The sequence below is a fragment of the Myiozetetes cayanensis genome, unplaced genomic scaffold (assembly GCF_022539395.1).
Source record: "Myiozetetes cayanensis isolate MyiCay16 unplaced genomic scaffold, myiCay2020 scf136, whole genome shotgun sequence".
Classification (NCBI taxonomy): Eukaryota; Metazoa; Chordata; class Aves; order Passeriformes; family Tyrannidae; genus Myiozetetes; species Myiozetetes cayanensis.
In genome coordinates this window covers 25,740-41,208 of record NW_026087004.1, presented here as the reverse complement: position 1 = coordinate 41,208, position 15,469 = coordinate 25,740, and the positions used below count along the sequence as shown (strand labels likewise).

The 15,469-nt window shown below is 50.2% G+C and overlaps 1 protein-coding gene across 1 annotated transcript in view; it reads left to right on the top strand.

Moving 5' to 3' along the window:
• LOC126636592 (sodium/glucose cotransporter 2-like) overlaps window positions 1-14,926 on the top strand; it is a 32,104-nt gene extending 17,178 nt beyond the window's left edge. The window contains 7 exon segments of the mRNA XM_050308949.1: window positions 365-515; window positions 5,464-5,635; window positions 7,583-7,651; window positions 8,017-8,114; window positions 8,116-8,149; window positions 11,802-11,888; window positions 14,807-14,926. Of these exon segments, the coding sequence (XP_050164906.1) occupies window positions 365-515; window positions 5,464-5,635; window positions 7,583-7,651; window positions 8,017-8,114; window positions 8,116-8,149; window positions 11,802-11,888; window positions 14,807-14,926 (731 nt within the window).
• The last annotated feature ends 543 nt before the right edge of the window (window positions 14,927-15,469 follow it).

Sequence of the window (15,469 nt, the reverse complement as noted above, 5' to 3'; positions counted from 1 at the left end):
TTTTTTTGCCCATTAACCCCATTTTGTTGCCCGTTACCCCCATTTTTTTGCCCAATAACCCCATTTTTCCTCCTAGTAACCTTTTTTTTTTGTTAATTAACCCCATTTTTCCTCCTTTTAACCCCATTTTTTTTCCTTTGGTCAATTAATCCCATTTTGTGCCTACAAATCCCATTTTTGTCCTAACAATGCCAATTCTCTGCCCAATAACACAAATTTTTTGCCCGATAACCCCATTTTTTACCAATTACCCCCCTTTTTTTAATCAATTACTCCCATTTTTTCATCAGTTCCCCCCATTTTTCCTCCCCAAACCCCATTTTTTCCCTGTTTAACCCCATTTTTTGGTGTTTCCCCCCCCCAGGGCTGCGGGGGTTGATGCTGGCGGTGGTTCTGGCGGCGCTGATGTCGTCGCTGGCCTCGATCTTCGCCAGCTCCGCCGCCCTCTTCACCTTCGACGTCTACCAGAGGCTCCGCCCCCGGGCAGGGCCGCGCCACCTGCTCGTCGTCGGCAGGTGGGACACGCCCACCCCCCCAATTAGCCACCCATTAATTTAATTAGGGACCTATTAATGTCATTAATGACCTATTAATTCTTATTAAGGGACTAATAATTTAATTAGTGACCCATTAATTATTAGGACCCATTAATTGTTATTAGTGACCTGCTCGTCCTTGGCAGGTGGGACACGCCCACCCCCCCAATTAGCAACCCATTAATTTAATTAGGGACCTGTTAATGTCATTAATGATCCATTTATTGTTATCGGGGGCCTATTAATTGTCATTAGTGACCCGTTAATTGTTATTCGGGTCTGTTAATTGTCCTGAGTGACCCATTGACTGCAATTAGTGGCCCATTAATTGTCAATAGTGGCCCATTAATTCCTGTTAGTGACCCATTAATTATTAGGACCCATTAATTGTTATTAGTGACCTGCTCGTCGTCGGCAGGTGGGACACGCCCACCCCCTAATTAGCGACCCATTAATTTAATTAGAGACCTGTTAATGTCATTAATGACCCAATAATTGTTATTGGGGGACTATTAATTTAATCTAGAGACCCATTAATTGTTATTAGTGACCTGCTCGTCGTCGGCAGGTGGGACACGCCCACCCCCCCAATTAGCGACCCATTAATTTAATTAGGGACCTGTTAATGTCATTAATGATCCATTAATTGTCATTGGGGGCTTATTAACTGTCATTAGTGACCCGTTAATTGTTATTCGGGTCTGTTAATTGTCATGAGTGACCCATTGACTGCAATTAGTGGCCCATTAATTGTCAATAGTGGCCCATTAATTCCTGTTAGTGACCCATTAATTATTAGGACCCATTAATTGTTATTAGTGACCTGCTTGTCGTCGGCAGTTGGGACACGCCCACCCCTAATTAGTTTAATTAGGGGTCTAATAATGAAATTAATGACCTATTAATTGTAATTAGCGACCTATTAATTGTTATTGAGGTCTATTAATTGTCATTAGTGACCTATTAATTGTTATTAGAGACCTGTTTGTCATCAGCAGGTGGGACACGCCCACCCCCTAATTAGCCACCCATTAGTTTAATTAGGGACTTATTAATGTCATTAATGACCCATTAATTGTTATTGGGGGCCTATTAACTGTCATTAGTGACCCATTAATTATTAGGACCCATTAATTGTTATTAGTGACCTGCTCGTCATTGGTGGCTGGGACACACCCACCCCCCAAATTAGCAACCCATTAATTTAATTAGGGACCTATTAATGTCATTAATGACCCAATAATTGTTATTGGGGGCCTATTAATTGTCGTTAGTGATCCATTAATTATTAGGACCCATTAATTGTTATTAGTGACCTGCTCGTCGTCGGCAGGTGGGACACGCCCACCCCCAATTAGCGACCCATTAATTTAATTAGGGACCTGTTAATGTCATTAATGTAATGATCCATTCATTGTTATTGGGGACCTATTAACTGTCATTAGTGACCCATTAATTATTAGGACCCATTAATTGTTATTAGTGACCTGCTCGTCGTCGGCAGGTGGGACACGCCCACCGCCCCAATTAGCAACCCGTTAATTTAATTAGAGACTTATTAATATCATTAATGACCCATTAATTGTTGTTGGGGGCCTATTAACTGTCATTAGTGACTCATTAATTATTAGGACCCATTAATTGTTATTAGTGACCTGTTTGTCCTTGGTGGGTGGGACACGCCCACCCCCCTAATTAGCAACCCATTAATTTAATTAGGGACCTATTAATGTCTTTAATGACTTGTTAATTGTTGTTACTGGACCATTAATTTGGGCTATTGTTATTAGGGCCCTATTAATTAATATTAGTGGACCATTAATTGTTATTATTGGCCTATTAATTGTTATTAGTGACCCATTAACTGTCATTAGGGACCTATTAATGTCATTAATGACCCACTAATTGCCATTAGGGGCCTATTAATTGTCATTAGTGACCCATTTTTATTAGGGAATTATTGTCATTAGTGAGCCATTTATTGTTATTACTGGGTCATTAATTGTCATTAGTGATCCATTAATTGCCATTAGGGACTTATTAATTTAATTAACGACCCATTAATTTTTATTAGGGGGCTAATAATCGTTATTGATGACCCCTTAATCATCATTATTTTGTATTAGGGATCTATTAACGCTATTAACGACCCCAATAATGACATTATAACAACCAATAACTCCTCTTTTTTTAACGAATTGCCCTAATTAACAGGTGATTACCAGGGTGTGGGGGGTGGCCATGATGGGGGGCTATTAATTATTGACCCATTAATTGTTATTAGGGGGGTTATTAATCGCTATTAGTGACCCAATAAATGTTATTTGGGGGCTATTAATCGTTATTAATGACCCAATAATTTAATTAATTTTTATTAGGGGGCTGATAATCGTTATTAGTGACCCATACATTATTATTAGGGGGTTATTAATCGCTATTAGTGACCCATTGATCATCCTTATTTTCTATTAGGGGCCTATTAATGCTATCAACGACCCACGGGGGGGCCCTTAAATTTAATTAATCAATTAATTAACTTAGGGTGTGGGTGGTGGCGATGGTGGGGCTGAGCCTGGCGTGACTGTCAGTGGTGGGGGTGGCACGGGGGGAGGGGCAGCTCTTTGACCACGCCCATTAATAACGACTAATAATGACCAATAACTCCACTTTTTTGGATCAATTAACCCAATTAATGGGTGATTAACAGGGTGTGGGGGGTGGCCATGATGGGGGGCTATTAATTATTGACCCATTAATTGTTATTAGGGGGTTATTAATCGCTATTAGTGACCCATTTATTGTCATTAGGGTCCCACAGGGAGACCTATTAATCGTTATTAGGGACCCATTAATTGTTATTAGGGACCCATTAATTGTTATTAGGGACCTAATAATGTTATTGATGACCCATAGGGGGACCTATTAATCATTACTAGTGACCCATTAATGGTTATTAGTGACCTATTAATTGTTGTTAGGGGGCTATTGTTATTAGTGACTAATTAATTGCTATTAGGGCCCTATTAATTTAATTATTGACCCATTCATTTTTATAAGGGGGCTAATAATCGTTATTAATGACTTCTTAATCGTGATTATTTTTATTAGGGACCTATTAATGCTATTAACAACCTCAATAATGACGTTATAACAACCAATAACTCCTCTTTTTTTAACGAATTACCCTAATTAACAGGATGATTAGCAGGGTGGGGGGGGTGGCCATGAGGGGGGGCTATTAATTATTGACCCATTAATTGTCATTGGGGGGTTATTAATCGCTATTAGTGACCCAAAAAATGTTATTTGGGGGCTATTAATCGTTATTAGTGACCCAATAATTTAATTAGTGAGCCATTAATTTTTTTTAGGACCTACTAATTGTTATTAGTGACCCACTAATTTTTATTAGGGGGCTATTAATGACCCATTAATTGTCATTAGGGGCCCATTATTTTGTATTAGGGACCTATTAATGCTATTAACAACCTCAATAATGACGTTATAACAACCAATAACTCCTCTTTTTTTAACGAATTACCCTAATTAACTGGTAATTAATGGTGGCAATGGTGGGGCTGAGCCTGGCGTGGCTGCCGGTGGTGGGGGTGGCACGGGGGGAGGGGCAGCTCTTTGACCACGCCCATCAATAACGACTAATAATGACCAATAACTCCACTTTTTTGGATCAATTAACCCAATTAATGGTTAATTAACAGGGTGTGGGGGTGGCCATGATGGGGGGCTATTAATTATTGACCCATTAATTGTTATTAGGGGGGTTATTAATCGCTATTAGTGACCCAAAAAATGTTATTTGGGGGCTATTAATCGTTATTAATGACCCAATAATTTAATTAGTGAGCCATTAATTTTTATTAGGGGGCTGATAACCGTTATTAGTGACCCATAAATTATTATTAGGAGGCTATTAATCGCTATTAGTGACCCATTGATCATCCTTATTTTCTATTAGGGGCCTATTAATGCTATCAACGACCCACGGGGGGGCCCTTAAATTTAATTAATCAATTAATTAACTTAGGCTGTGGGTGGTGGCGATGGTGGGGCTGAGCCTGGCGTGGCTGCCGGTGGTGGGGGCGGCGCGGGGGGAGGGGCAGCTCTTTGACCACGCCCATCAATGATTCATAACGACCAATAACTCCATTTTTTTTGATCAATTAACCCAATTAATGGGTGATTAACAGGGTGTGGGGGGTGGCCATGATGGGGGGCTATTAATTATTGACCCATTAATTGTTATTGGGGGGTTATTAATTGCTATTAGTGACCCATTAATTGTCATTAGGGGCCCATTATTTTGTATTAGGGACCTATTAATGCTATTAATGACCCCAATAATGACGTTATAACAGCTAATAACTCCAGTTTTTTTAACGAATTACCCTAATTAACTGGTAATTAATGGTGGCAATGGTGGGGCTGAGCCTGGCGTGGCTGCCGGTGGTGGAGGCGGCACGGGGGGAGGGGCAGCTCTTTGACCACGCCCATCAATGATTCATAACGACCAATAACTCCACTTTTTTGGATCAATTAACCCAATTAATGGGTGATTAACAGGGTGTGGGGGTGGCCATGATGGGGGGCTATTAATTATTGACCCATTAATTGTTATTGGGGGGTTATTAATCACTATTAGTGACCCAATAAATGTTATTTGGGGGCTATTAATCGTTATTAATGACCCAATAATTTAATTAGTGAGCCATTAATTTTTATTAGGGGGCTGATAATCGTTATTAGTGACCCACTAATTTTTATTAGGGGGCTATTAATGACCCATTAATTGTCATTAGGGGCCCATTATTTTGTATTAGGGACCTATTAACGCTATTAACGACCCCAATAATGACGTTATAACAGCTAAGAACTCCATTTTTTTAATTAATTAACCTAATTAACTTAGGCTGTGGGTGGTGGCGATGGTGGGGCTGAGCCTGGCGTGGCTGCCGGTGGTGGAGGCGGCGCGGGGGGAGGGGCAGCTCTTCGATTACATCCAGGCCATGGCGAGTTACCTGGCCCCGCCCGTCGCCGCCGTCTTCGTCCTCGCCGTCTTCGTCCCCCGCGTCAACGAGCCCGTGAGTGGCGCCAAACGTGGGGCTAATTGGTGATTAATTGGTGACTAATTGGGTTAATTGGTGATTAATGGGCGTTTTGGGGTGATTAACGGGTTTCAATGGGGGCTAATGGGCGATTGATAGCTTTTAAGAGGTGCTAATTGGTAATTAATAGGGGTTAATAAGTGATTGATAGCTTCTAGTTGGTGATTAATAGGGCAATTTTGGGTAATTTCAGGGCAATTTCAGGCTACTTCAGGGCTTTTGGGGGCAATTTGGGGTCATTTTAGGGCAATTTCCCACCATTTCAGGACAAATTTTGGCCATTTTTGGGGCAACTTCCCACCATTTCAGGACAATTTGGAGTGGTTTGGGGCAATTTTGTTCCGCTTCGTTGCAATTTTTGGCCATTTAGGGGTAATTTTGTCCCATTTTGATCTAATTTTTCACCATTTTGGGGCAATTTCTCACCATTTGGGGGCAATTTGCGGTCATTCTGGGGTCATTTCGTTCCATTTGAGGGCGATTTTGCACGATTTTAAGGCAATTTGGGGCAATTTTTGACCATTTTGGGGCAAGTCTGGGTCAATTTTTCACCATTTCTAATTTTCCCCCCATTTCCCCCCTCCCCAGGGCGCTTTTTGGGGCCTGCTGGGGGGGCTGGTGCTGGGCCTGGTGCGGCTGGGGGGGGGAGGGGCTGCTAATTGGTGATTAATAGGGGCTAATGGGTGATTAATAGGGGCTAATGGGTGATTAATAGGGGCTAATTGGTGATTAATAGCTCTTATAGGTGATTAATGGGGCAATTTCGGGTCATTTTGGGCAATTTGGGGCCATTTCAGGGTAATTTGGGGCCATTTCAGGGTAATTTGGGGCAATTTTGGGGCCACTTCGGGGCGATTTTTCACCATTTCAGTGCATTTTTTGGACCATTTTGGGGCAATTTCTCCCCAATTCACAGCAATTTTTGGTCATTTCGGGGCAATTTGGGGCCGTTTTGGTGCAATTTGGGCCACTTTAGGGCCATTTGGGTCAGTTTTGGACCGTTTTGGGTCAATTTTGGCCATTTTAGTGCAATTTCAGGCCATTTGGGGGCTAATTTTGTCCCTTTTTCCCCCTCCCCAGGGCGCTTTTTGGGGCCTGCTGGGGGGGCTGGCGCTGGGCCTGGCGCTGCTGGGGGGGGGAGGGGCTGCTAATTGGTGATTAATAGCTTCTAATAGTGGGTAATTGTCAATTAATAGGGGCTTATAAGTGATTAATAGCTCCTATTGGTGATTAATAGGTGTTAATAGGTGATTAATGGGGCAATTTCGGGCCATTTCGGGGCAATTTGGGGCCATTTTGGGTCAATTTTTTGATCATTTCGGGATGATTTTGCACCATTTCAGTGCAAGTTTTGGCCATTTTCCTGCAACTTTTGGTCATTTCGGGGCATTTGGGGCCATTTTGGGGTCATTTTGGTCCATTGTGGCTCCAGTTTGGTCCAATTCAGGCCATTTTGGGGCAATTTTTGACCATTTTGGGGCAATTCGAGTCCATTTTGGGGTGATTTCGCACCATTTCAGTGCAATTTTTGGCCATTTCAGGGCCATTTCCCACCATTTCAGGGCAATTTGGGGCTGTTTTGGTGCAATTTTTCCACAGTTTCAGGGCAATTTGGGTCCATTTTGCTGCAATTTGTGGTGATTTTGGGGTCGTTTCACTCCGTTTTGGGTGATTTGGGGCCATTTTGGGATCATTTTGGGGGTCGTTTCGTTTGGTTTTGGGGCAATTTTTTTTCACCAATTTCATGGCATTGTGAGCCCAGTTTGGGGTGATTAGGTTCCATTTTGGGGTCATTTCAGGTCTTTTTGGGTCAATTTTTGGCCATTTTGGGTCAGTTTTTCACCATTTCGCTGCGATTTTTCACCATTTCCCGCTAATTTCGTCCCTTTTTCCCCCTTTTTTCCCCATTTCCCCCCTCTCCAGGGCGCTTTTTGGGGCCTGCTGGGGGGGTTGGCGCTGGGCCTGGCTCGGCTGATCCCGGAGGGGGGCGGAGTTTGATAATTAGTGATTAATAGGGGCTAATTTTGGGGCCATTTGGCACCATTTTGGGGCAATCTGGGTCCATTTCGGGTCAATTTCCCACCATTTCGCTGCAACTTTTCACCATTTCGGGACAACTTGGGGCCGTTTTGGTGCAGTTTGGGCCATTTTAGAGCCCTTTGGGTCAATTTTTGACCCTTTTGGGTCTATTTTTGGCCATTTTAGTGCAATTTCAGGGCATTTTGGGGCTAATTTTGTCTCTTTCCCCCTCCCCAGGGCGCTTTTTGGGGCCTGCTGGGGGGGCTGGCGCTGGGCCTGGCTCGGCTGATCCCGGAGGTGGCGCTGGGAGGGGACCCCGGGGTGGGGGAGGGCAGGAGGGTCCTGCGGGACCCCGGGCGCTGCCCCCGCGCCTCTGCGGCCTCCACTACCTGCACTCCGCTGCCCTCCTCTTCCTCGCCACCGCCGCCATCGCCGCGGGGTCTCGCTCTACCCCCCATCCCCAAGAAACACGTGAGTGGAGATTTTGGGGGGATTTGGGGGGTCCTTGAGGGTTTGAGGGTCCTGGAGGGGATTTGAGGGGTTTGAGGGTCTTTGAGGGGTTTGGGGGGTCCTAGAGGGATTTGAGGGTCCTGGAGGGGATTTAGGGGGGTCCTTGAGGGGAGTTTGAGGGGGTTAAAAGGTCCTGGAGGGGATTTGGGGGATGGTTTGGGGGTCCTTGAGGGGTTTGGGGGGTCCTTGAGGGGGTTTGGGGGGTCCTTGAGGGGTTTGAGGAGTCCTTGAGGGGGTTAAAAGGTCCTGGAGGGATTTGGGGGGTTCTTGAAAGGATTTGAGAGGGTTTGGGGGTCTTTGAGGGGTTTTGGGGGTCCTGGAGGGACTGGAGGGTCTTTGAGGGGATTTGAGGGGGTTTGGGGGTCCTGGAGGGATTTGGGGAGGGGTTTTGGGGGCTCCTCTTCCTCGCCACCGCACGCCATCGCCCATGAGGGTCTCAGCTCTGCCACCCCCATCCCCAAAAACACGTGAGTCCCGGGTTTGGGGGGTTAGGGGGTCCTGGAGGGATTTGAGGGGGTTTGGGGGTTCCTGGAGGGATTTGAGGGGTTTGAGGGTCTTTGAGGGGGTTTGGGGGTCCTAGAGGGGTTTGAGGGGTCCTTGAAAGGATTTGAGAGGGGTTTGAGGGTCTTTGAGGGGATTTGGGGGGTCTTTGAGGGAATTTCGGGGAGTCCTTGAGAGGATTTTGAGGGGGTCCTGGAGGGGATTTGAGGGTTTGGGGGTCCTGGAAGGGATCTGGGGAGTCCTTGAGGAGGGTTAAGGGTCCTGGAGGGGTTTGGGGGGATTTGAGGGATTTAGGGGTCCTTGAGGAGTTTGAGGGGGTTTGGGGTTCCTGGAGGGATTTGGGGGAGGGTTTGGGGGCTCCTCTTCCTCGCCACCGCCGCCATCGCTGGGGGTCTGCTCTGCCATCCCCATCCCAAGCACCTGAGTGGAGATTTTGGGGGTCTTTGAGGGGTCTGGAGGGATTTGAGGGGGTTTTGGGGGGTCCTTGAGGGGGTCTTGAGGGGGTTTTAGGGGGTCCTGGGGAGGGATTTGGGGGGAGGTTGGGGGGGTCCTGGAGGATTTGGGGGGTCCTGGAGGGGGTTTGGGGGATTTGGGGGTCTTTGAGGGGTTTCGGGGGTCCTTGAGGGGGCTTGGGGGGTTGAGAGGTCCTGGAGGAGTTTGGGGATGGTTTGGGTGGTCCTGGAGGGGTTTGAGGGGGTCCTGGAGGGGATTTGGGGGTCCTGGAGGGTTTGGGGGGGTCCTTGAGGGGTTTGGGGGTCCTGGAGGGGTTTGGGGGGTTTGGGGGGTCCTGGAGGGGGTTTGGGGGTCCTGGAGGGGTTTGGGAGGTTTGGGGGTCTTTGAGGGGTTTGGGGGTCCTGGAGGGGGTTCTGGGGGTCTTTGAGGGGTTTGGGGGGTCCTGGAGGGGTTTGGGGGGGTCCTTGAAGGGTCTTTGAGGGGTCTTTGAGGGGTTTAGGGGTTCCTGGAGGGATTTGAGGGAGGGGTTTGGGGGCTCCCTTCTCGCCACCGCCGCCATCGCTCTCAAACTGCAGTGGAGATTTTGGGGGTCTGGAGGGGTCCTTGAGGGGTTTGGGGGGTCCTGGAGGGGTTTGGGGTCCTGGAGGGGTTTGGGGAGGGTTTTGGGGTCTCTTCCGCGCCACCTGCGCCATCATTGCGGGGTCTCGGCTGCCACCCCATCTCCAAGAAGCACCTGAGTCCTGGAGGTTTGGGGGGGTTTGAGGGGTCTGGGAGGGGTTTGGGGGTCCTTGAGAGGGTCTTTGAGGGGTTTGGGGGTCCTGGAGGAGTTTGAGGGGTCCTGAAAGGATTTGAGGGTTTGAGGGTCTTTGAGGGGTTTGGGAGGTCTTTGAGGGAATTTCGGGGGTCCTTGAGGGGTTTTGGGGTCCTGGAGGAGATTTGAGGGGTTTGAGGGGTCCTGAGGGGGTTTGGGGGTCCTTGAGGGTTTGGGGATCCTTGAGGGAGTTTAGGGGGTCCTTGAGGGATTTAGGGATCCTTGAGGGGATTTGGGGTCCTGGAGGGGCTTTGGGGGTCCTGGAGGGGATCTGGGGGATCCTTGAGGGGTTTGGGGGTCCTGTGAGGGGTTTTGGGGTCCTTGAGGGGTTTGGGGGGTCCTGGAGGGGATTTGGGGGTCCTGGATGGGGTCTGGGGGTTAAAAGTACCAGAGAGGATTTGGGGGATGGTTTGGGGGGTCCTTTAGAGAGTTTGGGGGATCCTTGAGGGGGTTTGAGGGGTCCTTGGGAGGGTTAAAGGGTCCTTGAGAGGTTTGAGGGGTCCTTGAGGGGTTTGAGGGGTCCTGGAGGGGTTTGGGGGCTCCTCTTCCTCGCCACCGCTGCCATCGCCGCGGGGGTCTCGCTCTGCCACCCCCCCATCCCCAAAAAACACCTGAGTGGAGATTTTGGGGGGTCTTTGAGGGGGTTTGGGGTCCTGGAAAGGATCTGGGGGTCCTTGAGGGATTTGAGGTGGTCTTTGAGGGGTTTGAGGGGTTTGGGGGGTTTGGAGGGGGGTCTTTGAGGGGTTTGAGGAGTCCTGGAGGGGATCTGGGGGGGTCCTGGAGGGGATTTGAGGGGTTTGGGGGGATCCTTGAGGGGGTTTGAGGAGGTTAGAGGGTCCTGGAGGGGATTTGGGGATGGTTTGGGGGTCCTGGAGGGGTTTGAGGGTCTTGAGGGGGTTAAAGGGTCCTGGAGGGGATCTGGAGGGTCCTGGAGGGATTTGAGGAGGGTTTGGGGGGGCCTTTGAGGGGATTTGGGGGGTCTTTGAGGGGTTTCAGGGGTCTTTGAGGGGATTTGAGGGGGTTTGGGGGTCCTGGAGGGGAGTTTGGGCGATGGTTTTGGGGGTCTTTGAGGGTGTTTGGGAGGTCTTTGAGGGGGTTTGAGGGGTCCTTGAGGGGTTTAGGGGTCCTTGAGGGGTCTTTGAGGGGGTTTGGGGGTCCTGGAGAGGATCTAGGGGGTCCTTGAGGGGATTTGGGGGTCCTAGAGGGGGTTTGGGGAGTCCTGGAGGGGGTTTTGGGGTCCTGGAGGGAGTTTCAGGGAGTCTTTGAGGGGTCCTTGAGGGGATTTGGGGGAGTCCTTGAGGGGTTTTGGGGGTTCTTGAGGTGTCTTTGAGGGGTTTGGGGGGTCGTGGAGAGGTGTTTGGGGGGTCCTTGAGGGGTTTGGGGGGGTCTTTGAGGGGTCGTTGAGGGGTTGGGGGGTCCTTGAGAGAGTTTGGGGGGTCCTAGAGGGGTTTCAGGGGGTCTTTGAGGGGGTTTGAGGGGTCCTTGATGGGATTTGGGGGGTCCTTGAGGGGATTTGAGGGGTTTGGGGGTCCTGGAGGGAATTTGGGGGAGTCCTGGAGGGGTTTGGGGAGGTTAAAAAGTACTGGAGAGGATTTTGGGGATGGTTTGGGGGGTCCTTTAGAGGGTTTGGGGGTCCTTGAGGGGGTTTGGGGGTCCTTGAGGGGTTTTGGGGGTCCTGGAGGGGATTTGGGGGGTCCTGGAGGGGATTTGGGGGGTCCTGGGTGATTTTTAAGCCCCTCCAGCCGATTTTGGGCCCCCAACCTGATTTTAGGGTCCCAGATATTGGGGGGTCCGGGGTGAGTGAAGCCCCCTGACGATTTTGGGGTTTTCCCCAAATTTTGAGGGCAGCTCCACCGCTTGGTGTTCAGCCTGAGGAACAGCCGCGAGCCCCGCGTGGACCTGGACGGGCCCAAGGACCCCCCGTGCCCCTCCAGGGTGAGGGGACCCCAATTTGGGGAGTTGGGGGTCTGGGAGGTCAGGGGAGTCAAAATTTGGGGGGTTTGGGGTCTGGGGGTCCAAATTTGGGGTTTGGGGGTCCAAAGTGGACCTGGACACGCCCAAGGACCCCCCGTGCCCCTCAGGGTGAGGGGACCCCAATTTGGGGGTGGGGGGTCTGGGGGCAAAATTTGGGGATTTGGGGATCTGGGGGTACAAATTTGGGGTTTCAGGGGTCTAAAGGTCCTTGAGACCCCAAATTTGGGAGTTTAGGGAGTCTGGGGTCCAAATTTGGGGGTTTGGGGGTCCAAAGTGGACCTGGACACGCATGGACCCCCTGTGCCCCTCCAGGGTGAGGGGGACCCCAATTTGGGGGTTGGGGGTCTGGGGGCAAAATTTGGGGGATTTGGGGATCTGGGGGTACAAATTTGGGGGTTTCAGGGGTCTAAAGGGTCCTTGAGACCCCAAATTTGGGAGTTTGGGGGTCTGGGGTCCAAATTTGGGGGTTTGGGGGTCCAAAGTGGACCTGGACAGGCCCAAGGACCCCAGTCCCTCCAGGGTGAGGGGGACCCCAATTTTGGGGGTGGGGGGTCTGGGGGCAAAATTTGGGGATTTGGGGAGTCAGGGGTAAAAATTTGGGGGATTTAGGGGTCTGGGGGTCAAAATTTGGGGGTTTGGGGCAGTCTGGGGGTCCAAATTTGGGGTTTGGGGGTCCAAAGAGGACCTGGACGGCTCAAGGACCCCCGTCCCCTCCAGGGTGAGGGGACCCCAAATTTGGGGGTTGGGGGTCTGGGGGTCAAAATTTGGGGATTTGGGAGGGTCTGAGGGGTCGGGGGTCAAAATTTGGGGGTCTGGGGGTCAAAATTTGGGGGTCTGGGAGGTCAAAATTTGGGGATTTGGGGGCATCTGGGGGTCTGGGGTCAAATTTTGGGGGTTTTGGGAGGTTTAGGGGTCTGGGGGTCCCAATTTGGGGGTTTGGGGGTCCAGGTGACTTTGGGGACCCCAATTTGGAGAGGTTTGGGGAGTCTGGGGGTCAAAATTTGGGGGTTTGGGGATCTGGGAGTACAAATTTGGGGTTTCAGGGTCTAAAGGGTCACTTGAGACCCCAAATTTGGGGGTTTGGGGGTCTGGGGTCCAAATTTGGGGGTTTGGGGGTCCAAAGTGGACCTGGACAGACCCAAGGACCCCCGGCCCCTCCAGGGTGAGGGGGACCCCAATTTTGGGGGATCTGGGGGTCGGGGGTCAAAATTTGGGGGGTTTGGGGGTCTGGGAGTCAAAATTTGGGGTTTGGGGTCAAAATTTGGGGGTTTGGGAGTCTGGGGTCCAAATTTGGGGGTTTGGGGGTCTGGGGGTCCAAATTTGGGGGTTTGGGGGTCCAAAGTGGACCTGGACACGCCAAGGACCCCCAGCCCCTCCAGGGTGAGGGGACCCCAAATTTGGGGTTGGGGGTCTGGGGTCAAAATTTGGGGGTTTGGGGGTCAGGGTAAAAATTTGGGGATTTGGGGGTCGGGGTAAAAATTTGGGGGCTTTGGGGGATCCCAAATTTGGGGTTTGGGGGTCCAAATTTGAAGGTTTGAGGGTCTGGGCGTCAAAATTTTGGGGTTTGGGGGTCCAGGTGACTTTGGGGGTCCCAAATTTGGGGGAGCTTGGGGGTCCAAATTTGAAGGTTTGAGGGGTCTGGGGTCAAAATTTTGGGGATTTGGGAGGTCCAGTTGACTTTGGGGGTCCCCAAATTTTAGGGGGTTTGGGGTCCCAAATTTGAAGGTTTGGGGGATCTGGTGGTCAAAATGTGGGGGTTTCAGGGGTCTAAAGGGTCTTGGAGACCCCAAATTTAGGAGTTTGGGGGTCAAAATTTGGGGGGTTTGGGGGTCAAAATTTGGGGGTTTGGAGGGTCTCAAATTGGGGGTTTGGGGAGTCTGGGGGGTCAAAATTTGGGGGTTTGGGGGTCTGGGGGTCCCAAATTTGGGGGTTTGGGGGTTCCCAAGTTTGGGGGGGTTTGGGGTTCCCAAATTTGGGGAGGTTTGGGGGTCCCGAATTTGGGGGTTGGGGATCTGGGGGTCCAAATTTTGGGCTTTGGGGGTCCAGTTGACTTTAGGGGGTCCCCAAATTTTGGGGGTTTGGGGTCCCAAATTGGGGGGTTTGGAGGTTCCCAAATTGGGGGTTTGGGGGGTCCAAATTTGGGCGTTTGGGGGTCCTAAATTTGGGGGAGGTTGGGGGTCCAAATTTGAAGGTTTGGGGAGTCTGGGGTCAAAATTTGGGGAGTTTGGAGGATCCAAATTGGGGGTTTGGGGAGTCTGGGGGTCAAAATTTGGGGGGTTTGGGGGTCCTAAATTTGGGGGTTAGGGTCCAAATTTGAAGGTTTGAAGGGTCTGGGGTCAAAATTTTGGGGATTTAGGGGGTCCAGTTGACTTTGGGGGTCCCCAAATTTTGGGGGGTTGGGGGTCCCAAATTGGGGGTTTGAGGGGTCTGGGGGTCAAAATTTGGGGGTTTGGGGGTTCCCAAACTGGGGGTTTGGGGGTCCAAATTTGGGCGTTTGGGGGTCCTAAATTTGGGGGGGTTGAGGGTCCCAAATTGGGGGTTTGGGGAGTCAGCAGGGTCCCAAATTTGGGGGGTTTGAGGGCCCCAAATTTGGGGAGGTTTGGGGGTCCCAAATTTGTGGGGTTTGGGGATCTGGGGACCCCAATTTGGGGTTTGGGGGTCCCAAATTTGTGGGAGTTTGGGAGTCAGGGGACCCCAATTTGGGGGTTTGGAGGGTCCAGTTGACTTTGGGGGCTCCCCAAATTTTGGGGTGGGGGTGGTCCCACCCCTTAAAGGTCGCCCTCCCCCTTAGCCCTCCCCCAAAATGACCCCCAGATGTGGAGGCGGAGCCTTCGGCGCGGGGGCAGGGCCAGGAGCGGAGGGGGCGGGGCCGGCGGGAGGGGCGGGGCCTCCCGGGCGTGACCCCGCCCCCCGAGGACCCCCTGTGGGGCCGCGTGGTTGACGTCAACGCCCTCGTCCTGATGGGCGTGGCCTTCTTCCTGTGGGGATATTTCGCCTGAGGGGACCCCCAAAATAAACAAAAACACCCCAAAACACCCAAAAATGTGGGAAAATGACCTGAAAATGTGTCTGGGACACCCAAAAATGTGTGAAAATGACCCAAAAATGAGCGAAAATGACCAAAAATTGAGAAAAAAATGACTCAAAATGTGTGAAAATGACAAAAAAATGAGTGAAAATGACCCAAAAATGTGTGAAAATGACCAAAAATTGAGAAAAAAAGACTCAAAATGTGTGAAAATGACCCAAAAATGAGCAAAACCGGCACCAAATTACCCTAAAATGGGGTGAAATTGCCCCAAAATGACCTGAAATGAGCCCAAAATGGACCAAAATGACCCCAAAATGGCCCCAAATCCCCCCAAAAATGAGGAGTTCCTGTGGGGCTGTTTCACCTGAAGGGACCCTCCAAAATAAACAAAAACACCCCAAAAAACACCCCAAAATGTGTGGACCCGAAAATGTGTGAAAATGACCCAAAAATGAGCGAAAATGACCAAAAATTGAGAAAAAAAGACTCAAAATGTGGGAAAATGACCCAA